At 36.9% G+C, this 22697-nt stretch overlaps 2 protein-coding genes across 4 annotated transcripts in view; one reads left to right on the forward strand and one right to left on the reverse strand.

Annotated features, from left to right (window-relative positions):
* Nucleotides 1-825: 825 nt before the first annotated feature.
* Nucleotides 826-22229, reverse strand: DNAJC10 (DnaJ heat shock protein family (Hsp40) member C10). 2 transcript variants are annotated; one of them, XM_085066294.1, is made up of 23 exons: nucleotides 22091-22229; nucleotides 21454-21814; nucleotides 19671-19836; nucleotides 17905-17955; nucleotides 16448-16530; nucleotides 16134-16265; nucleotides 15152-15245; nucleotides 14855-14932; nucleotides 13585-13628; nucleotides 13101-13238; nucleotides 11814-11903; nucleotides 10929-11042; nucleotides 10049-10163; nucleotides 8185-8312; nucleotides 7799-7915; nucleotides 6947-7048; nucleotides 5804-5959; nucleotides 4739-4872; nucleotides 4227-4280; nucleotides 3702-3849; nucleotides 3129-3248; nucleotides 1831-1947; nucleotides 826-1532 (listed from the first exon to the last, which is right to left on the reverse strand). In XM_085066294.1, the coding sequence occupies exons 2-23, from the start codon at nucleotides 21652-21654 to the stop codon at nucleotides 1521-1523; spliced, it is 2394 nt and encodes a 797-aa protein (XP_084922420.1). In that variant the 5' UTR covers nucleotides 21655-21814; nucleotides 22091-22229; the 3' UTR covers nucleotides 826-1520. The 2 variants fall into 2 exon arrangements, with proteins under 2 accessions (XP_084922420.1, XP_084922419.1); XM_085066293.1 differs by lacking the exon at nucleotides 826-1532 and having other exon boundaries at nucleotides 1657-1947.
* Nucleotides 22124-22697, forward strand: part of PDE1A (phosphodiesterase 1A) — a 193848-nt gene continuing 193274 nt past the window's right edge. The window contains exon 1 of one of the 2 annotated variants that reach the window (XM_085066297.1): nucleotides 22124-22265. The gene's annotated coding sequence lies outside the window, so the exon portion shown is untranslated. The remainder of the gene's footprint in view (nucleotides 22266-22697) is intronic. The other variant, XM_085066299.1, reaches the window with a different exon arrangement.

Raw genomic sequence — 22697 nt, forward strand, 5'->3', positions numbered from 1 at the left:
TTTTTAACAGTGGAATCCTAGAGGATGTAACAATGACTTCATTCTCCAAGAAGAGAGTAGAAGGTGGGGACTGCAGTTCCAGTGACATGCAAAAATTGACCAAAACAGAGCTTGTTTTAAAATTTTAATTTTTGATTGTGATTGAGTTTGAAGGTAAATTTGGGTGTAGGAAGGTCTACTTTATTAAAAAATAGATGCAATACAGTCTTTTCTTTCATAGAATAGTATGCTGCAAAATGACAAATCAACAGAGGCAACCCTGAAAACGGGGGAAAAAACAAGTGTCTCAGTTACTTGTATGTCTTCACTTGCTGCCTTCTTTATGAAATAAATTACTTGTCCATAACAATGTATTTACACATTTGTAATACTCATACTACACTGACCAGTTGTGCCACGTCTAAATACACAGGGAGCAGGGAGGAAATTCCACATGTCACGTTCTCAGCAGCATTTTACTGAAATCATGAAACTCTTGTTTGCAGACATTTTGTTGTCTTCTGTAATTTTTCTTGTCTATGGAGAAGCTCTGAAAAATATTACTCTTTAGAGTAGGAATTCTAGTAAAAAGTATGAGGAGACATTGCAATGTACAGTATTCATTATTAAATAAAGAAGGCACTTGCTCTCCTGCTTGCCTGAAGATTATATAAAAACAAACAAAAAACCCACATACAAATATGTCTGCAGGGAAAGGGGTAATGTCAAAAGAGGTTAAATATGTCCACAGAATACATTCATATTTAAAAAGACAGTGATAAAAGTGAAGACCTAATGACTTAACTAGATGATTCTATTGCATAATTTGAACTCTGAAAGTCCACACCAAGTTTGAATTACTTTATTTTTTTTCCTTATTAAAAAAAAAAAAATACACACAATCCCAAAACCAAAACAAGCAACTAAAGAAGCTCTTCAAAGTTCTGTTCATCCAGGCAGCACCACACTGCCACCAGAAGTAATCCACTCAAGGGCAAGAGCAATTTAATTCAATAAACATACCCTGCTACCAGTTCTTGATTTTATTTCTTAACCATTGACTAGACAATGATGCAATCCCAAAGCAGAATAATCATCAGGTCCAACTGTTTGTCTTTCAAATAGACAATCCGTCATTATGTTCTGCATTGCAGAGTGGTTTGAGTGCATATTCAGCCACAGGCTGAGTGCCACATTCAAAAAGCATTTGAGAAGAGACAGAAAAAAATATAAGGAACTAGTAAATGGGTAGGCAAAAGTGATAGAGTCCACGTTTCTGGTCAACTCCAGTGTTTGGCCAGGAAGAAGGTAGCTGGTGTATCAGAAGAGGGACATGCAGAAACATTGCCTCCACCAAAACCAAAATGTTTTCATCTTCCCACAGTTTAACAGAACTCATACAGTCATGTATGCCTGTGAACTCCAACTTGTTTTCTGTGTCTTGTCCTGTAATCAGTGTAACTATCCTTATATTTTCCTTGTGGTGTCTTCTATCTTCACAGCTTCAGAATATTTTGAATCGTATCTACCTTCAGTGCCAGTTAGAGTTCATCCTGGTGACAAGAAAATAAACAATGGAGTTTCTCTGAAAGTACAATTTTTTTTTTCATGTGACTTTTAAGTTTTCTGTAACACTGACTTTCAGTTCGACTAATGTTTCTTAAATAGAATTCATGGTATTTAATAGCTGTGTTTAAGTTTAAACAAACTTAAGTTTACCCAGTCTTGCACTGATGAGCCTCTGTAATATGCATTTAATACTATGGATAAAGAACAAATACTAACATTATTTTAAACAGCTATTTTTTACAGCAAATTTTTTGCAAAAGGCCCTACAATAAGTGTTCTTACCTTATTTCTAGGTTTTTTTCTTTTTCCTTTGTTTTCCATTGCTTCTAATTTTTCATTCAAAAGGTCTGCGATACCTTTTGCATCTCTGCTGTCTATATATTCCCCAGGAACACTTTTCTTTAAAAAAAACAAAAAAATAGAGCATGGGTACTATGTTACACAATTTTCAGACAAAATTCAAGAGGAATACAGGGCAGAATACATTGGCTCTGGTAGCTTGATTTATGATTAATGGATATGTTTTTGTCTCTGTTTAAACAATGCTAATTTTCATTGGAGTAAGAACCACTCTTAGCTGCTAGTTTTTAGAACTACACTAATTTTGTCTTGATCATTAAAGAAACCTGAAATAGTTACAATTTGCTCACATTTATTAAGTATTTAAGTGAGACAGCTATTAAAAAGTCTGACACTTGGTCATCTATGCTTGTGAAATCTATCAGTGTGGGTCACTGCTTTGGACACCTAAAAAGCCTTTACTCTTTACCACAGAGAATCTCATTGAATTTGGTGGGATTGTGTGAGAAAAGATTTCTAGAACCTCCCATGAAAAATTCAGTTAAAAAAAAGAAAAGGAAAGTTAGTTAAGCCAATTCTGTCAGAAGGCACTGAATACTTTCTCTTCAGTATTAATATATTTAAAAAGATGACTGTAATATTTCTGAAATAAGTGTTTCAACAGTGTTAAAAAAATAAAGGCAATTTCCTAGAATTTCCTAAAATTATATGGATACTCTTCATATTTTTAATTTATACTATTACTCTATTAGTAGGAAATGTTGATCTGAAAGAGTCCCACTGATAATTGAAATAGTTTGATAAGGTTTGGTTTTGAGACAACACAACCGTGTCTTTTTTAATACCTATCTTAGAATATCTAAGTAAAAATTACTCTTTCTATAGAATAACATTTAATTGTATTTCTCCTTAGCCAGTATGAAGTTGTCCACATTTCATTCAGAGAGGCTGTCTACTTTTGGGTAGCTGGTGATAGAACTGGTAAAGGCTGAATAACATTTTGTCACCTAAGACCCTGCATGGTTCTGGTTAAGCCCACATTTTAGTTACTATTAGAATTCTATTTCTATTTAGTTACCATTTAGTTCTATTAATTTGCAATTTATTATTATTGTATCACTGTCCTGCTATTTTAAGTATTACTGAAACAGATTATTTTGGGGATACAGTAATGCATAAATATTTCACTTCAATATGTTACAGAAGTATTCTGTTTAGTTTTAATGCGAAATGAAATACATTTACTAACAGTAGCTGCTCACCAGCAAGTGACACTTTACCTTTGTTCCTTGGTAGGGGTAAAATTTAACAGTAGGATAGGCTCTGATATCAGCAGTCTGACAGGTGTGACCATATGCCTGACAGTCTACTTTTCCAGCTTTTACTTTTCCTTTAACGGCCTGAAAAGAAATGTTTATTAGAAACAAGCTAAAAGTTTCAATGGGTGAGTATAAGTAAATAAGTGGAAAAAGCCAGCAGTGCAGCTAAAATTAACAAAAAAGTGTGGCTCAAATCTTTAAAATATTTCAGAATGGTTGCTTGCTTGCTTGCTTCCCAGACTGTCAACCATGTGTTAGGTGTCTCTGTCTTCAGAGAGCACTTGTACTTCAATTCAGGGCAAAGCACAAAAGCACACCACAACTCCATCAAAAGTTGAAATCTGGGCGTTCTGTATGTCTGTGGAAGGAACAACACCCTCTGTCAAGTGGGACCTAAAAGAGTGCATCATTGCATGAGTAGGAGGCCCACGGGAGTGTTGGGGTTTTTGGATGACTGCTAAGAACTAGAGCACTGATGAATAACATTTTAACCATTACATGTGTAACCAGCTGCCAATGCACTTAAAAACATACCCTTGCAAGGATCTCAAATTCAGGAGCAAAATTTTGGCAAGGTCCACACCAAGGAGCATAAAAATCAATGACCCAATGATCTTTCCCGTTCAGAACTTTTTCTGTGAAACTCTGAGGGGTGAGGTCTACAGACACCTGTGGTAAATACCTGTGTAAAGGAAGGGTAACAGTCATAATACATTCAAAACTTTAAACAATATCCAAATTCCATGTAAGAAATATTTCTGAATGTAAGAATATGAGTAGTCTGGAAATCCCTACTTCACACTTTGTACCACAGGAGAATAACTTTTTAAAAGTGCTGAACAAAATCATATGGTCTTCAGGAGATGGGTGGACAGCAAGAAGTATGCTATTGCTCCCAATTTTAAAACTGGTATGTTAAAAGATGTAAAAACTTTAACATCTTAAAGTAACCAATATATATACCCAAGTGTTTCTAATTCTTGATTTACATAGTACTTAAATATTTACTCCAGCAACTATCTAAGCAGCCCGTAAACAAAGTTTAATGCAGTAACTTACCCCAATGCCCAGCCTCTCAGTGAATAGGCATCTCTGTGCCATCCATTGTAGCTACTATAAAAACATTAAAGAGAAAACAAAAATCCAGTTGCACAGTAGTTTAAATTATTTTGGGGAAAAAAAAAAAACCTCCAACCCACTCTGATGAGTGATGATAAATAAAGAATGTAAATGTGGTTTTTTAGGATATATTTCTACCCTGCTTTCAAATCGGAATAAATGAAAGTCTTGTATGTACAATTCAAACCTACAGAATTTAGGACTAGTAGATCAAGAGAAGAAGGGAAAAATAAAAATTAGGATTCCTTTGTCATTTTCAATTACTGAAATGAAATGACAAAATTAAACTACTAGTTTGAAGTAACAAAGCCAATTGCATCCAGTACAGTAATATCCTAACAATCTGTTTTAATAGCTATGATGAACCTTTTCTGCACAACAGAAGAGGTGTATTTCTCTTGTTTCACATCATGTAATATTTCCCAAACTTTAAGCTGAAGCAATGTACTTACTAATACTGATGAGCTGTGTTTGATTTCTGAGGAAAGAGTCTGATTTCAGGATAGCCCCGAACACTTTCTTGGTGACAGAAGGAATGGTATTTTTGACAATCCACACTGCCAACGCTGATTAATCCATTTAACATCTGAAAAAGAAAGAAGAAAATCTATCATCAAATATGTTAATCAATACTACTACAATTTCAGTGATACTTCAGAATTTAAGTCTTAATAAGTTAGTTGGGGGAAAAAAATCTCAACAAAATAGACCAAGATTATCACAAGAGTTTCCTCTTCCCTGTAAATGGTGCACTGCTATCAGATCCAGCCACCCAGAAGCCTTCTCATCATGCACATATTTAATATAAGCTGCATACACATGGCTCACAAGGCACCTACCTTCCTTCACAGGTACCCACGAGGGGTTTTATTTGCTATAAAGCATGCCCTGTTACTGTGCTCTCTATGATAGGCTCAGTAACTATGCCAGATCCTGGTGCAGTGCAGATGTGCTGTCAGTTGCACAGTGGTCCTGTGTCCTGAACACACTATTTGTTGCAAAGGCCCAAAATACCTGGCACAGGCAGGGAAGCTGATGACTACTGAACATATCCTACAGAGCTACTAATACTTCACAGACATTCCAACAGAATATAGAATCCTGGAACTCCTAGTCTAGTTGAGTTCTGAATGTCTCAAAGTCATGGGCTTGTTTCCAAAGCCCTTTTTTCTGCCCCCAGATTTTCTAGTTCAAATTCCTGGAAACACCTCCAAGAATGGTTGTCAGTACAGTAATATTACTTTTGCAAATGAGAGAACACTCTAATGACCTTACACACTTGTAACTAACAAGAAAAAATGGACTACAGTATCAACGTATTGAATCTTTTAAAAATCCAAGTAAGAACTTTGTATTTGAAACAATGTAAAAGTGTCAGGTAGGAAGTGCCTGTTTTATTTGCAGTATTAAGTCTCTACATTTTCTCAGCTGACAATTCTCTTAAGAAAACAGTTGTGCCTTCTCAGCAATTTCACAGAAGAAGAACAAAAGCAGAAGAATATTTGAATATCATTTACCCTGGCCATTTTCTTCCATTCTGGCATTAAAGCCTGACAAGGTCCACACCATGGAGCATAGAAGTCCACCATCCAGATTTCCTCTCGTTTTCTTCTCTGAACTAATTCAACAAATGTCTCTGGTGTTAGGGAGACCACCGATGGATTCCGAAGATCCTAAATAAAGACAGCTTATGGACATCACTTATTGTTGCACAGTGTATCCCATATCCAGGGCAACAGACTGCGCCAAATTCTGACAATGTTCTGTGAAATTTCCATGCTGCTCTGGAAGGGAAGACTCCACACCACTGAAAGGCATGCAAGCATCAAAAGTCATTCCTTCAACCCAAAAATCATATGCCTGATTTCTTGAGGAAAAATTATCAAAAAAGTACAGCCAGGCTCCAAAACTGAGGTTTTCTGCCTTTTCTCAATAAAAGGAGGTAACAGGCAGGAACAGGCATCATGAAACTCAGCCATGCTATTTAGGCTGGAATGCAGAAGAATACCTACAGCACACCACGGGCCTCTGAATGCCAGCTGAAAAACTAATCTCCACTGTTTCTGCATGTGCGTTCTTGGAGCTATTTCTGAGCTACCTGGAGAGAACAGTCTGTTCAAAGAGTGAAAAATGCTTGTGGCATAAATCAGTGAACCTGGATGCTGGAGCCAAGCTGGGTGACAGAACTCTGGCATCAACAGTGAGCAGTAATGTGTAGTTCTGCGAGTTAAAGTTCAAGGACAGCTAAGAAATGTGGAGAGCAGCAATCTAATTGACAAAAATGTGAACCCACTCCTATATCAAGATGTGTAGGTGAGGCATTTTCACCTTAAAAGTATGAAGTGCTGTAATATTAATTCCTTTATCCTCTTTATAAGACAGAAATCATTACTATTACTTTGCAGATTGAAAGGGATCTTCATTTGCTAATGATCTCAAAGAAATTACTTGACAGAGTAGGGAAATTAATCCATTACATGTCAAGTAATAGAAGTCTTTGACTTACAGTTGCTGGATCTCTTGCCCAAGATTTTTTTACCTTTTATTTTCCTTGTCTCATTAATTAAAAAACCCTAAACCTTAGAATCTTCCAACTAAAGAACATATCTGTGTATGAGCTGCATAGAACAAGACTGCAACAAACATTATCATTTACATACCTCTATAAACTCCAAGATCTGCTCTGCAGAGTGATGTCCTTCATACTCATGAACGTCAGACTGGTTGAACACAACTGTTGTTGGGTAAGCTCGAATGTTATGCTGACAAAACAGACAATAACAAATTGCATGGAATGATTAAGGTTCTTGGACTTGCCTCTAACTGTCCTTGGTGTTGGTGGCTCACAGCTGCTCATCTGTTCAGCTTGTACAGTACAAGTGCTCAGACTTACATGCAGGTGAGAATCTGACACCATTGCAAACCAGTACAGAGAAGATGCCAATTGAATTAAGAGATGGCATAGTGTGTTCTCAATTTAAAAACCAGCTAGTAATTCTTTTGCCATGCTCCACAAATGCAGGAATTAATCCATGGGTCTCCTAAGACTTAACTTTAAAGCTATTCCCAGTCCTCAGATGGAATGTTTGCACTGTATGAATAACTATTTTTTACCATTGAACCCAGGCAGTTTCTGTCATTTGAATTCCTTTATTTGGATGTGTAAACACATCTAAATAAAACTTGAAAAAGCTTGTCCTTTTTTGCTCATTTTCCATGTGTTTTCAGACATTAACACCCTCCCAATTATTAAATTCTGAGACTTCCAGAGTCTTCCAGTAACACTATGAAATTAGAATAAAGTCTGACCTACATTTTGTATCATTATCTGTAGTGTTTATATAGTTTGCTCCTTTGAAAAAACATATTATACAATTCCCTCTTCAATTTACTACCCTTTAAGAAAGTAACATTAAAGGACAAGCATTGAATGCCCATATCCTCCTACTCCCAACTCAAAGAAAATAATATTGTGTGAAAGGATTTTATTTCTTTTGGTTCCCGCAGCTTACCATGTTGCAAAGGCCTTCATGGACAGTACAATCTAGTGTTCCAAATTTAAGCTGACCATAAAGATGTTTGGATGCTTTTCTCAGCTCTGGTAACAAAGCTCGACAAGGAGGACACCACTAGAAAACAAAATGCAAGTAAGTGCATTTGCTGTTCCCAATTGCAATGGCAGCTCGAGGGAGAATGTTTGAGATTATTAATCTGCTGCTTTGGCAACAGAGTCCACTAAATGCAAAACCCAGTCTAGGAACTAGAGCTGCCAGGGAATGAGGAATTAGAACACTCTCTCATGATGCTGAAGGCCACTTTCAAGATACTCCTTAGTACCTTGTTACATAATTAGAGAAGAGATTTTAGAAGAAGGAAAACGTAGATACTAAATATTTACCGGTGCAAAGAAATCCACAAGCCATGGTTCCTTATCTTTGTCTGGAAAATTCTGAGGTCCCAGTGTGATGACATGGGAGTTCACACTTTCTTTGGCAAATGCAACAATGTCATATAAGATCTTCTTTCCTTCAAAGAACAACGTAAAAAGGGAAATTTTATATTTACTATGAGAGGTGTCATTAAAAAACTCTGTGAAAGCAAGAGGAGTCTTTCAGATCCCTTGTCTAATCTTTAAACACAGCCTGCTTAAATAAATTTAGCAGGGATTTACTTGCTTTTTCTCAGGAGGACAATGATAAACTATCCAAACCTACACAGTCAAGACATGCTGTAGGTTATAGTTGGTATGTGGCTAAATATTTAACTGGACAGTTACCCAATATTAGCCAAATAAATGCTTTGTCCAAAACACGGTTTTGTCAAACAAAATGACAGATTTTTTTGTGACAGGATTATTGGTCATTTTACCATCTTACTAACATTGGAATTAAAAAGTACATTTCTAGATATGCTTGACTTGGCAAAGGGAATGACATAGTAAAAACTTCAAGCAAAATAAATCACAGCTATTTAGGTGTAACTGAAATTCCTGCTCACACAGCTCCAATGGACAAAGATCAAGTCTCTTCATACCCTTTATATATGTATTTGTCACCAGAAATGAGTTTGTCTGAGAATAAGAACTTCAGGTTAATCAAATCTGAAGTCACTGCACAATGACTTACTAAGATTTATTACTGTTCTTAGATATTAAACTGTTGAAGCCCATCAACACAGCATATAAAAAAGCCTGACTCTTTTGAGGATCATTTTGTCATAAACACTGGAGTGAGATGCCCATCGGTAAATGTTCTACATGCCATCTATTTTCTGAGTAGTAAACTAAAACATTCAGAAAAAAACCCCTATATGCACTGTAGTCCAAAGTACTTCTCTTACACTGTGATCCATACCATTATAAAATGCTGTATGGATATGACCTTTTCTTGCCTTCTCTGCAGGAGTGTAAATTGCAGAAAGTACATAAGGCTTTTCCTAGCAGCAATCATTAGATGTATGGGATCATCTCTCCCCCTTAGATAAGCCTAATCTTTTCGAAGTAATGAAAAACTTTTCTCTTTCCCTGTTTATTACAGTACTGAGGTTCTGACTTAATCCTAGCAAGCTCTTTCTAATACCTGAGGCTGAAAAATGAGAACTTCATCTTGCATAACTGCCTTGTGCCATATTCTGGATGAAGCTACACCTGTTGCTGCAAGCTACAGTTTGGCTTCAGGCTCCTTTCTTCAACCAGCATTTTTTAATCCTTTCAGCAGTAAATAGTAACATACTTCCAGTCTTTCCTGAAAGGAAACTGTGATGTTGGAAATGAAAGTAAGCGGTAAAAGTCTCAAAGTTAGTGGTAAAAGTTAACAAAGCATGGAATTGGTTTTAGTGCAGTGATACATGAAACCCAATCCAAGTCTGTCAGAGTGGCTGCACTATGTGACCAGCATGTTAAGCCTCTCTGAAGGGTGTGTCTTACAGCATTCTTTGGTTATCCTACCCAAAGCAGAAGCTGTCCTGATCCGCTTCAGAGATTTCATTTCTATGTAATCATGCAAATGATGTTGAAACAGACAGCAAACTGAAGACAAAATATATCCCTCACCATCTGATAGCTGCTTACACAGGAAAAACAGAAAAAAGGAAACCAAAGGAAATTATAAATAGTTTGTGCGAGGCTGCATTACGGTCAGAGGGAACATGGCAAATATTAAAGCTACAAAACTGTTCTTTGGGAAAACAAATGCTGTTTGCCAAAGATATTGTCATCTCAAACTGATTATGTAATGATTTAAACTTGCCAAAGTTTCCCTTACCATGATGAATTTCATAATCTCCAGTTCCTTTTCCTTTGAAGACTGCTAAACAGGGCTGATAAACATATAGTTTGTTGCAGATGGTTGGTGAGGAAAGACAGTCAAACTTGCCAACCTATTTAACAGACAGTGCCATTTTAATTAGAGCAGCCTAATTTATATCAATTAACATATTTTGAGAGGCAGTAAGAATTAGGAAAAAAAAAGGTAAAAATAAGGAAAACTAACAGCCTTTATCATAAACAGAGACCTTAAGGCAACCTGATGTTCAAGGAAAACTAGCATAACTATATTAGGTTGCTTGCTAAATTTTAATTTAATGGGCCAGAAATGGGGAATAAAAACTTATAAGAATTCTCTTCCCCCCCCTCCAAATATAACAGCAAGGAAGCAAGACGGCACCTAAAATAAATGTGATATTAAAATTCTTCTAGTCAAAGCAACAAATTTAATAAAAACCACATGCTTTATAGAATAATACAATGCATAGGTCTTTAGTACAAAGTTTGAACTTGGTTTCTTTTTATTAAGAAAATATTCAACATGATCACAGGGTTTTCTGAATTATTAAAATACAGTTCCACATACATAAATTTGATGATGGAATGTTAACTCGTAATTGTTAACTGAATGGGATCTGCAGCAACATTTCCAAGGAGAGAACACATTTAAAAATGTCTACTTTTAAATTATTCAAAATGTACAGGAAACTTAAGTGATTGCTTTAAATAAAAAACTTTACTAAAGACCTACCATATGATAGTATCTCTCTTTCAGTACCAGAGGTGGCATGTGGTAGTAACAGCTAATAACAATGAAAACCATGACTTGTCCTTGGAATGTAAATTGCATTTAACACTAGATGAGTGAGCACTCTTACCTGAATATGTTCATCTTTAAGTAAAAATTTAAGTTTCTTAAATTCCTGCACATTTGATTTTTCACCCTCCCCAAACTGGAAGAAAAGCAGCCACCGGTGGTGAGCCAGACGGTCCTTTAAACCAAAGGGAAAAAAAACCCAATAAAACACAACAAACCCACAGAAAGTTAATACAGAATATGCCAATATGTAAAATTCTTCTGTGTTTTCTAAAGGCAAATGTCCTGTTATTCATCTCCAAGAGATCTCCACTCAACAAATTCTTTTATGTAGTCCTTCCACTAAACTTCCTTTTACTGCATCATAATCAAGGAAGTGGAAAAAATCTGAGAGCAAGCTGGCTACAAGCTGCACTCTAGTATTTGTTGCTTCTACTGCATTTCCTGTTGTAAACTCACTGCTGTGTATTTTGTAAGTACTGTGAGAAGTGGAAATTTTAACTACAAGTGTGGAAGGAGGTTTCCTTTTTTTTTCAAAACATGAATTACTTTTAAGACCCTTAATTTTGGTTCACACCCAATTTATTATGGATTAACAAGTCTTTTTTTCTTTCTTACATTATTGAACGAAATATATTTAAAACAAAATTCTCTATAATGTAGTTGATTCAAAAAAATAACTAGAAAGCTACAGTTGCAGAGTGAGTTGTAATGGCAATTTCTGTCATTTTCTATATTCCTATAAATCTTACCTCCCAACTTTTCTTATTTTGCTCAACAGCAGAAGTAAATGCAGACAAATAATGTTAAATAATTTTGGGTACAGAAGTAATATTCAGTTAAATACTATGCTGTTGTGTCAACAGGATTTAAAAGATGTAAAAAACAACAAAAATATAAAAATATATTATTTGAAGAAACCTTAACATATTTTTAAGAAAATTACCTCTAATGATGCTGCAGAGATAACTTCAAAGTCTGGTAGATGCTGCATTACTTCCTGATATATTTCTCTGGCATCCAAGGAGTTAAGATACTAGGATAGAAAGTTAACTGTCTTTATTACAAGGAATTATCAAACTGATTACTACTCAAAGTGTCAGGGAAATTATTCTGATTTGTTCCTTTCAGTCAGCTGGAGGATGCAGTTAATAATATTTTATTTCATCAACTTCTTTTTCATACATGTAATTTCACAAACATCATTCTCAGAATACTGCTTTTTAGCTCATTTTCCTACAATATTAAACTCAAGAAATCATATTTTGCCAAGATAGGGACTAAAAAGTCTGAAATTCAAATTTCACGCCAAACCAAACAATCAAGTTTACAAGATTTCCAATCTTGTTTTACAGCCTTCCTTAATTGCACTGTAGAGATATTTAGGTTTCTGTAACTTGCAAAATTTTGTAAGTAATATGAATCAGTAACTGAGTTGATAAGGTAAAAGGTTCAAAGTAGGTAGGTTGCAATTTAATTTCCTCCTTTTGAAAATACAGGTAACAGTAGTGACAATAAAGGAACAAGTCGTGCTTCAAACAGAAATGTCTCCCATCAATTAGGGAAGTTAAAACTACCATACAAATGTAGGTTGCAATATTAGAATATAACTGAACAGTAAAATTTGTACTGACAGACACCGTAGGAGTACTTTTATCACACATGTCAGAGTAGCATTTCTCAAACTTGTGATGCCTGGGGCATATTATTTCTGGAATAAAAAAATTAGGGGCACAGCAAAGCACACAGAATCATTTAGGCTGGAAAAGACTTTCAAGATCATTGAGCCCAAGGCCTAACCTGGCTGCAAAGTTTCCTGCTCTACACCATGTCCCCAAATGCAAGGTCTACACCTGTCTTTTAAATACCTCATGGGATACTGACTCAACCACTTCCCTGAGCAGCCTGCTCCACATCGTCCTTTGCTGAAGAAAGTTTTGCTAATATTCCATCTAAACCTCTCCTGCTTGAGACCATTTCCTCTTGTCCTATCAGTTTTTACTTGGGAGAAGAGACTCCCAAGCTTGCCCAGGACAGCTGGGTAGCACTTTAGGAGCAGCTGCTGGGCAGTGACAGAGCACTTCCTCCCCAGGACTTGCAGAGCTGCTCAGGGAGCTTCCCAGGGAGGTGGGCAGGCAGAGGTACAGGCTGGGCTACTGCAGAGTGCTCCTTTACTTTATCTAAATAGAGTAACTTTGTTTTATCTAAATAGATAATGAGAAACAAGTCGTACCAAAACACCTCCTTTCTCTTTGTTATTGATGGTGGCTCCAGGTGGAAAGTATGCTGTAGTACTAGATGAGACATCTAAATTGTCACAGAGCTCACCCTGGGTGCCACAGTCCATCCAGCCGACATTTACAAGGCCTTCCTGTAATTAGGAAAAAAACAACACAAAACAAAACCAAAGAAAACCAGGTTCAGAAATTGTTTTGAAAATCCCAACACAGGCAATTATATATAACATTTAGAAAATGGAATGAAACAACACTGTAATTTATGACTTAATATTCATTCTTGCTTTATAAAATTCTTTAAAAAGTTAATGTTATTTCAAAAGCTACTCAGTCCAAATAGTTAATTCTTCTAAAAGTTAACAGGTGAAATCTTGCTTCTACTAAACTCAGTGAGAGTTTTAGTTACAATCTGATGCCTTAGCTTCTGTTATTTTGTTTTAAATATAACAGGTAATGCTTTCAAAGTGAAACACTGCTTACCAACATGCCAGCTAGCTTAAGGCGTGTTTGGTAACTCAAACAATCTGCAAAACAAAAATTATTTATTTGCAAACATAAAACTTCACCTTATTAATGCACTAAATCTACTCTTGCTTAGAATTGCCCCTTTCCTCCCAAAAAATGTGACCATTTCTAATGGCGTGCTTCCTGGCTGTTCATACAGTATTCCAGTGACTGGGGAGTTGTCACATCTAATAATCAGCACTTAATGAATGTCTGCTCTAAGTTAAAATCCCCCACAAATAACATTTTCTTGCTTCATCAACACAGAACTCTCATTTTAAAAATTTTGCTATTTCATTTACTGTATTAAGATGGACCTTTAAATTTGTTAATCGTTGTTTAAAAAAAATAAATCCAAGTAGCTACATACAGTCTTGGAATGATATTTCAATGGAAATATCCCTTTTCTGTGATACAAATAATAACTCACTACAATAAATACATCATATGCTTTAATTATCCTTCCAGACTTTGAATAGTTACCTTTGGATGCAGATTTTTTTTTTTAGTAAGATGTATCAACCTCTCCTTAAATGAAACAAAGTTGAAAATGTAATAACAAAAGGGTTGCAACTTGAAATAAAGCTATTTACAAACGTAAATCCAAGACTGCAGCTCTGGTTAGTCAGTTCACAGAACAAAGGTCTCTTCGTAAGGCTGAGAAAACTTTATTTGTCAAAGGTGTAGTGCATTTACTTAGCTCTATCAATCAGCTAACCAAGGCAACTTTCTAATATACTGTATCCAGTACTGATCCCAAGAAAGCCAGTGACAAACAGCTACCAAAAAATGTTCTGATGTGAAGCCAGTGGTAAGAGCCAATGACTCTGTCCAAACCTAACTTAAGAGAAATTATTCAGCTAAATTTTAATATTGCTGGTTTAAAGAGGAGAGACAGCCTTTCTTCTACTCAGCTATCATGGTGAGCAGCCATGTACCTAAAGCAGTATGTGTCACCTGAGCTGGAAACTGAAGGTAGAAGCCTTTTCTGCCACTTCCCCTCCAGACAGGTTACACTTGAGTGCTGCTTTAATGACACACAGGACATTACAGAAGCACAATGACATAATTTTTCCATTGAAGTCCCTTTTCAAGCTGCCTCTAAAACAGAGCTTAAGTGGCCCACAGGCCAAATACTGTGGTCAGCTAAGATGTTCTACCATTTTTTTAGAAGCAAAAGGGATTGTGCCACTATCAAAAAAAGTTTTTATTGTCACCTTATTTGAAAAGCATTCAACATACTTACCCCCACGTTCAGCACAGAAGGTGATCAGCCAACCAACACCAGAAGCAAATGAAGTTTCAATAGCATTTACAAAATTTCCTAAGAGTAAAACAATTTGCATCAGTTTGTGGGTAGTTAAATGTGACTGTGAAACAAGGCTTTATATTTGTATTAGCAAATTACATAAACTATTTTTCATCTCAAAAAGAAGACTTAGCAACAGCTGACAGATTCAGTCACATGTATAGTTTCTGCCATATTTGATATGGTAAAAACAATTTCAACAATAGCCCCCCAGGTAAAACATGTGAGCATTACCTGCCCATAACTCAGTGACCGTGCTTGTAACATACTGCATGGCAAAGTTCTTCAAGCTCTCTTTTGACCTGTCTCCATAATATTTCACTGGTTGCTATAGAAGACAAAGAATAAAGTTTATAACATTAAGGAAAAAAAAGGCAAAACCTCCTGTCCTGAAACCTACTGTGTTCTTCTAACAGTACTTATGCAACTGCAGGACCAACCCCCACTACCACCCTAACTGTTCTCTCTCTCCCCTATTGGAATGTTTGAAATTTAACCTGATTTAAATTTTGTAATGTGATTTCTTTCCAAATGCTCCAACACAAGTATAATTTAGTCTTAGAAACACCAACGCCCAATGATTTTATTTCTATTTAAATAAAAATTGCTTGCATCACTCCATTTAGTATTCAGCCTCTCAAAACTTATTGTCAAAATGTACCCATCTATTCAAGTGCACTTTGTACACCACCCCAGCACCATGACTTAAAAAGTAGCTGTAGTGATGTACATCATGCAGGTAGCATGGAGGAAATCTTGTGGAAGGAATTTCCAAGTTTCTTCAGGCATATGGTCATATTCTTAACACTCAAACCCACAGACTGTGCTTTGTATTTGAAAAGTCCATTACAACACTGTAAGAGGAGCTGTTCAAGGACTCTTGCTGCTTTGATACAGCACCTCTACTGACAGTATCTTCCCGAATCAGAAGTGATATGTTGCACAGAAAAATGATTCAGAAAAATCATTGTAAAAATGTATTATTTATTTTGGATTATAGATATATAATAGAAATTATATATATTAATAAATATATATTTTTCAAGGTAAATTTGTAAATTAATTTAACCAAGGTAAAGAAAGAGAAGACAAATTTATTACAGGAATTAACATACGAAAAAGGAAGATCTTTACATAAACCTCTATGACTGAACAAATATTAAAGAAACACATCTCCAGATTTCACTCTAAAAACACTTGAAGTCTTATCACTCACCATTCCAGTTTTGAAAACATACAGACTGGGGTAACTGTTAATCCCTTTAATTCGACAAAGCATTCTGTTATCTCCACAGTTCACAGCTCCAATGCGTATGACTCCATCCATCTCCTTAGCAAATCCTCTCCACTAAAAAAAAGTCAAAAAAGAGGTTATTTTCCTATAAAGATACAATGATAAATGAGCACATGTTTTATTTCTGGCATTTTGAATGGTGCTCTTTGGTTTCAGCTTCAGTGTAAAAATCCACTTCATTAAGTTTTATGCTATTAAAACCAATGAATTTTCAGAGTTAATATACTTGTACATACCGTAGGTGCTAAATCATGGCAGTGGGAGCATCGAGGAGAATAAAAATTCACAAACCACAGTTCTCCTGAGTTAACAGCAGCATCTAGATGGAGAGAAAAAAATTATAAGTGAGTAATGCACACACATCTACAATGTAGTTATAACAAGAATGTACATTTTTTCTATACTATATTCCCCAAAAGCTGTATGAAGTATTTAATGTCTGGCACAGTAACAGTAACTCAGATCAGATAGAGATTGTATTTCACTTGCACATATTCCTTGTTGTAGGCAGGTGCACAAAAATCCTATTTCGGAAGCTATCAGCACCCTGACTTTCAGCATTTGTTCGATTAATTAAGAAAAAAAAAAGTATACTCTGCAGATTATTCTACTGAAATGTGTGATAGTGTAAGTGTGGCTACAAAATACAAGTTCAAAAAGATTGCTACCCACCAGAATTTTCCATTTCCTTATATTACTTTATGTATTTAGTGGGCTCCACCTGGCAATCTTTTTAAGAAGAATTCATATCTAATGCAATTTAAAAATCCAAGTCATTATAATTAGTAGAAAAGTCAAGGGAAACATAAGTAAATAATCTTGCTTGTGAACGAAAACAACAGCCACAAAATATACACAAAGGGCAATTATCAGCTTGAATTACATGGCTTTCAGCCTGTCCAATTTTGGACATAATTCTCATAATGGATTTTGTAACTTTTATTTGCCTATATTAAAATTTCCTCACAAGAAACACAACTAAGGAATGTGTAGCATCTGCAAATAGATTAACCAAGGCAAGACTGTGTTCTCAGGGTAAGTATCATGAGGGGCTGCTATTAGAACAGTACAAAACTAATTCAGGGTCCAATCTTGTACACAGGAAACTGTACTAAAATGCAGATGAAAAATCACACAAAATCCACTATTTTTTCTCTCTAGTCTCTCTTAGCTATGAACAACATAGCTGTAATTTTAATAAGAAAAAGACCTGGCTGATATTCTCATTGAAATTGTTATCTTTTCACACCATCTTCCACTTAACTGTATTCAGTTAATATCAGTATCTAGCATCACCTTCTGGTTTTGAATCGTATACAACTGACTGGATGTCACACAAAAAAAAAGTATTCAAAAAGTTCTATCAAGTGCATTTTTACGCAAGAGAAACAGCAATAATAAATCAGGAGAAACAAAATTTTAACTCAAATACTTTCCTTTTACAGATCTCACAAAATATCTTCCAAACTTAATGCAAACTGTTTATTGATATTGATCTATTTGCTAACTAGTATTTAACAGGAAGCATTAAGAGGTATTTTTATTTTTTGTTTTCTCATGTGAGGACGATTTTCCAACCTGTGTTTGCAAAGATAGGTAAGAAAAGCCTATTAAGACACAGCTCAGCAAGTAAAAATTGTTACTTTGGGTCACCACATTGTCAGATAGATAGCCATTTATTTCAAAAACTTACCAAACTCTCCTCTATCCAATGTTATAATTTCAGGATCGTCGTCATAAATACCTATAAAAAACCCCCAACAATTGCGTTTTATTTTTCCATCTTTAAAACAAAGAAACAAACTATCATCTTATGCACAAGAGAAGACAGTAAATTCAAGGTGAAATTCTAAGCTGGCAAAGAGGTGGTACAAAAATGCTATCCTTCTTTAGTAATTTGGGACTGAGTTTAACCTCTTGCTGGCTCACTTATTCTCATGCTACAAAAGTCGCTATCAGAACAGTTCTTCTGATAATTTAGTAACCAACCACTGAGCAAGCAGAGAATTGGAACTACTGCTGTTATGGCAAGAGCATTAGAAATAATATCATCCAGTTGTGAGATTAAAATTCAAGAAAATTCAGCTCTCAGGGAGAGCTTTATGTAATGTCCAGAAGCTTCCACACTTTCTCTCAGCCTCTGGTTATCTACACATTTCGATCACAAAGGTGTTTCAAGCCACAAGCTTTTCCACAATCAGAATGTGTAAACAAAGGTAGGGAAGACAAAGCTAACCAGTCCTACCCAGGGCATCACTACAAAACACTTTACTACTTCAACTACACAAGAAAGGCAGTGCAGAGTTACCAAAAATAAAAAATACTATTAGACAGCATTATATTATGCTACTATGGTTGCAGATTTTTTACAGTACCTAATACGGTGAGATGTCATTTCACCTGAAGTATATAAGGATTAAATGCAAATTAATAATGAGAGAAATTAATTTCTACAGGTGACAAGGTACTTTTTATATTACTATCCACCTATATAACATATACATTTACCCACACATATAATTATATATAAATCTGTATTTTTCACAGACAAACACATAAAATATAAAAATAGATGCTCTCCAAATGACTAGTTAACAGACATTTAAGGATACTGTTTCTCAATCAAGCAGTGAAACTTCAGACAGAAAAAATTTCTTAAATCTGTTTATTTGAAGAAGTTTTAAAAAAAAATCTGTATTTTCCTGTGGTAGTTGCACCACTGGTTTATTCAATTTCAATTTGCACAGACAGTAATTTCTTAGAGATTGGGACATATTAAAATCAAACAACACCAGAAAAAAATTGTTGCAAAGGTGGAGGTTCCTTCCAGCTCTTTCCTTCATCTCAACCAAACCATGTTCCTCAGTTCCCTATTTTAGTTTACTCCTGTCACAGCAGCTCTGAGAAAAACAGCACCCTTTCCCTACAGGTACCTAAAATTTATTGAGACAAACATTTAATAACTTGTCTCAAGATCATTTTAGGTATGATCCTGTTATTTTTTCAATTTCTTCTACGTCTTTACTGATCTCTAATCGCATAACTGCATATCAAATAGGCTTGACAGTGCAAAAATCTCTTCTCAAAATGCCCTTGGAAGTATACTAAACAAAAAAGGTCTTCCTGCATGAAAAAGTTAAAAAGAATCCTGATGAAATATTAACACTGACATTTAAGTGAAAAAAAAAGCTTTGCACTTTAAAAAAATAAACAAGGAGCTAGATGACCTATAAAAAGTAAGCAGCAGGAACAAAAGTCTAGGTAAATAGATTGCATTTTTGGGTAGCCATTAACAGTGTAAATAACACACTGGGTCAGCAGAGAGAAGTGACAGCTATAGAGCAGACAGAAATCTGGAGAGAATACATCAGAAACACATAAAAAGCTCTGACACAGATCTGAATTTTACATTTCCTTGTGACTGTTTTAAGCAAATCACAGACATACATCATAACTTACCAAAATCATAGCGATAGAAGTGCCAGCTCTCGTAACGACCTCCTTGCTGCTGATCTTCAAGACCCTTCTCTCCATATTTATCATACTTCTTCCGCAGATCTTCATCTTTAAGTACTTCGTATGCTCTATTTATTTTCAAAAAATTGTCATGTGCATTTGGATCATTCTATGTAAGGAAAACTAGAATTAGCAATTAAATAATAAATAAAACATATTTGCATATAATTCTGAAAAAATTATCTTTGGAAATATTTTTATATCCCTACTAAGGATGTCAGTGGAAGCTGACATTACACTCTGATCTGAAAACAAACTACACTAAAGTTTGCCTTTCCTGAAGCCAGATGTGTTCTCTTGTTTCTTCATCCTCCCTAAAGTACCAACTGAACTACAAAGAGAACTGGTAGGAGGCTGTAACATTCTACAGTGATCCCTCTTCTTTCAACTCTCTTCAGTGGAATTAAGAAAAATACTCAAGAATGGAGACATACCATTTCCTCTACAATCTTTTCCACTGCCTTAGAATCCCTACTCAACCAGTTCAAAATCTCTGCTATCAAGACAGGTTCATCCCTTTTAGTATTACACTGTAGACAGATGCCTCCTCCTTTTATTTAAAAAGCATTCTTGTTCTAGGTAGCTTGGGGATTAGAACGGTGAAAAATCTGCAGACATATTTTGAAGCCCAGTCTGGGTTCTGCACTGGTGCAGTGTAACAGTGGTGTGCAAAATGGGCCACATTCTCCTGCTCTTTTAACTTCTGCTTACATGTTTCATTCAAAAGACACCTTTTCTTAATTTTTTTCTTATCTAGATACACAGAAAATTAATTATCATTATGGAATTTGTGTAATGGGTTCATTTTCTATATATCATCTCTAAGGCTGAACATAACCTGTTGAAAAATCTTTAGTAGTATCTACTTGCTTGGAAACTACAGAATGTGACCCCAAATGCCATTATTTTGAAAGTATCAACATAGGGAAAACAATACTTCCATTAAATAGCTATAAGTTGGCATTTCTAACTTTGCTGACATCTGGCTTTCTCCCTGAGCTCTGTCAGAGGCTCCAGTGTAGTCAGTGAAGGCAGGCCCTAAACTCATATGATATACTGCTGTTTTTTGGGGCCCCATGCAGTTGTTCATACAAAGATCTAAACCCTTTTATTTCCTGGGAATTTCTGCTTTTTTCAAGGCAAAATAGATGATGTTTAAAGGTTATTTCTTTGTATTTCAGAAATATGGTAGGACAGAATGAGCCATTCCCAATCTTCTCTCTCTAGTTATTCCACAGCTCTTTATAAGCTCCACCATTATGCCTCAGCAGTCCCAAATTGTCTGTTTTGTCCTCTTTGATACTTGGAAACTGATGTCTCAGATCAGGCTGTTCTTATTTGATGTTTACATGAGACTCCAGGGGAGGGAAAACAGCAAGTTCCCCTAAGCTAAATGGAAAGAGGGAAACTCATCAGTTTACCAACAAAGTAATATGGTACACATGTAGGTTTTCCTCTAGTTACAAAAACATAACTGAGAATAGAAGAACCTTGACTCTTTTTACTACACCAATTTAACCAAGCCCAAATTCACCACAACCATTATGACCACTCTATTGCTTTTTATAAATTTTCTCTGCAGAAAATCGGAGTAGAACTATGTTATCAGGCCGTTACATTACTTGAAAATAACAGAGAAACATTCTTGATAAATTAAAACTGCTTTTTGTTTAAACACTGAGATCTATTGAATCAGCAACTTTGACTTGTTCAAGAGGTAACTTACCTGATTTTTATCAGGGTGCAACTTTAATGCCAGCTTTTTGAATGCTTGTCGTATTTCTCTACTACTTGCTTCTTTGGATACTCCAAGTAAACTATAGTAGTCCTGATCAGTGCACACAAGAACTATTACACATACTAAAACTAGAAATAAAGGCCTTTTGAAATATCTAATATAATCTCCTTTGGGTGCTAAAAACTCCATTATGAAGCTTTTGAAAATTTCACAGGTTCTAATTCAGACAGACTTGGGAAGAGTCCCCAGTAAATGCACCAAGATGCAGAGATACAACTGTATCTATGGCAGACCTCTTCAAAATGCCTGTTGTTCTACTTCATGTCACGAGTCTTGCTAAAGAGACGACCTGTAAGACGACAGAGGAAAAAACAATGAAATACTACTGATTCAGTAAGCAGAGGTTAGTAACGAACCGCACCGCCAGCCTGTGCGGGCTGCACGGGAACATTTGAGTCCCTGCATGGCTAATTACATCCTCCTGGAGACCACACAGGTAGGGTCTTGTGAGCATCTCTTAATCGTGACTGAGCTAATCACGCACAGCTTCACCGAATGGCACTAAAAGCCACACACCTGTGTGGCACTAAAAAGGGTGGGTTTAGCAGGGCTCCCGCTAACTTACCTTCGGCAGCGCCGGGGGTCATTCTCCGCCAGGGCCGGCTGGCTGTGAGGCGCTGTGAGGCGGGAGCTGCCCCGGGGAGGGAGCTGCCCGCCAAGGAGGCGGCGGACGCCCCTCGCAGACAAAGGCGGGCAGAGGAGCAGCCGCGCCGGGACCCGCTGCCGCCGGGAGGGCGCAGGTAGGAGCCCTGGGGCAGCGGGCTGCGGCGGGAGGCAGCGGGGCGGGGCGGCGGCCGCGCTCTCTCCTCCCCGCAGCGCGGAGCAGGGCCGGCCCCGGGCAGCGGCGCTCGGGGGGCTGCGGGCGGCGGAGCGAGCGGGCCGGGCGCGGAGCAGGATGGGACGGCAGCGCCTTCCCCCGGCGCCGGCGGAAGGGCGGCGGGCCCCGGGATCCGGCTCTGGGCCGGAGGCGGGCGGGGCGGCTCCGGGGCTGACGTGGCCCGCCTGGGGCGGGGGGCTCGGCTCCTCCCGGCCGCTCCCAGCCGGGGCACCCCGGGCCCGCCCCCGGCCCGCCCCTCCACAGCCGGGTCCGCCCCTGGCTGCCACCGCCCGCTGCCGGCGCTGTGTCCCTGGGCAGTCCCGGCGCCTCGAGGGGATCGTGAATGGGGCGGGCC

The sequence above is a fragment of the Lichenostomus cassidix genome, chromosome 7, assembly GCF_008360975.1.
Source record: "Lichenostomus cassidix isolate B80296 chromosome 7, HeHo_3.0, whole genome shotgun sequence".
NCBI lineage: Eukaryota > Metazoa > Chordata > Aves > Passeriformes > Meliphagidae > Lichenostomus > Lichenostomus cassidix.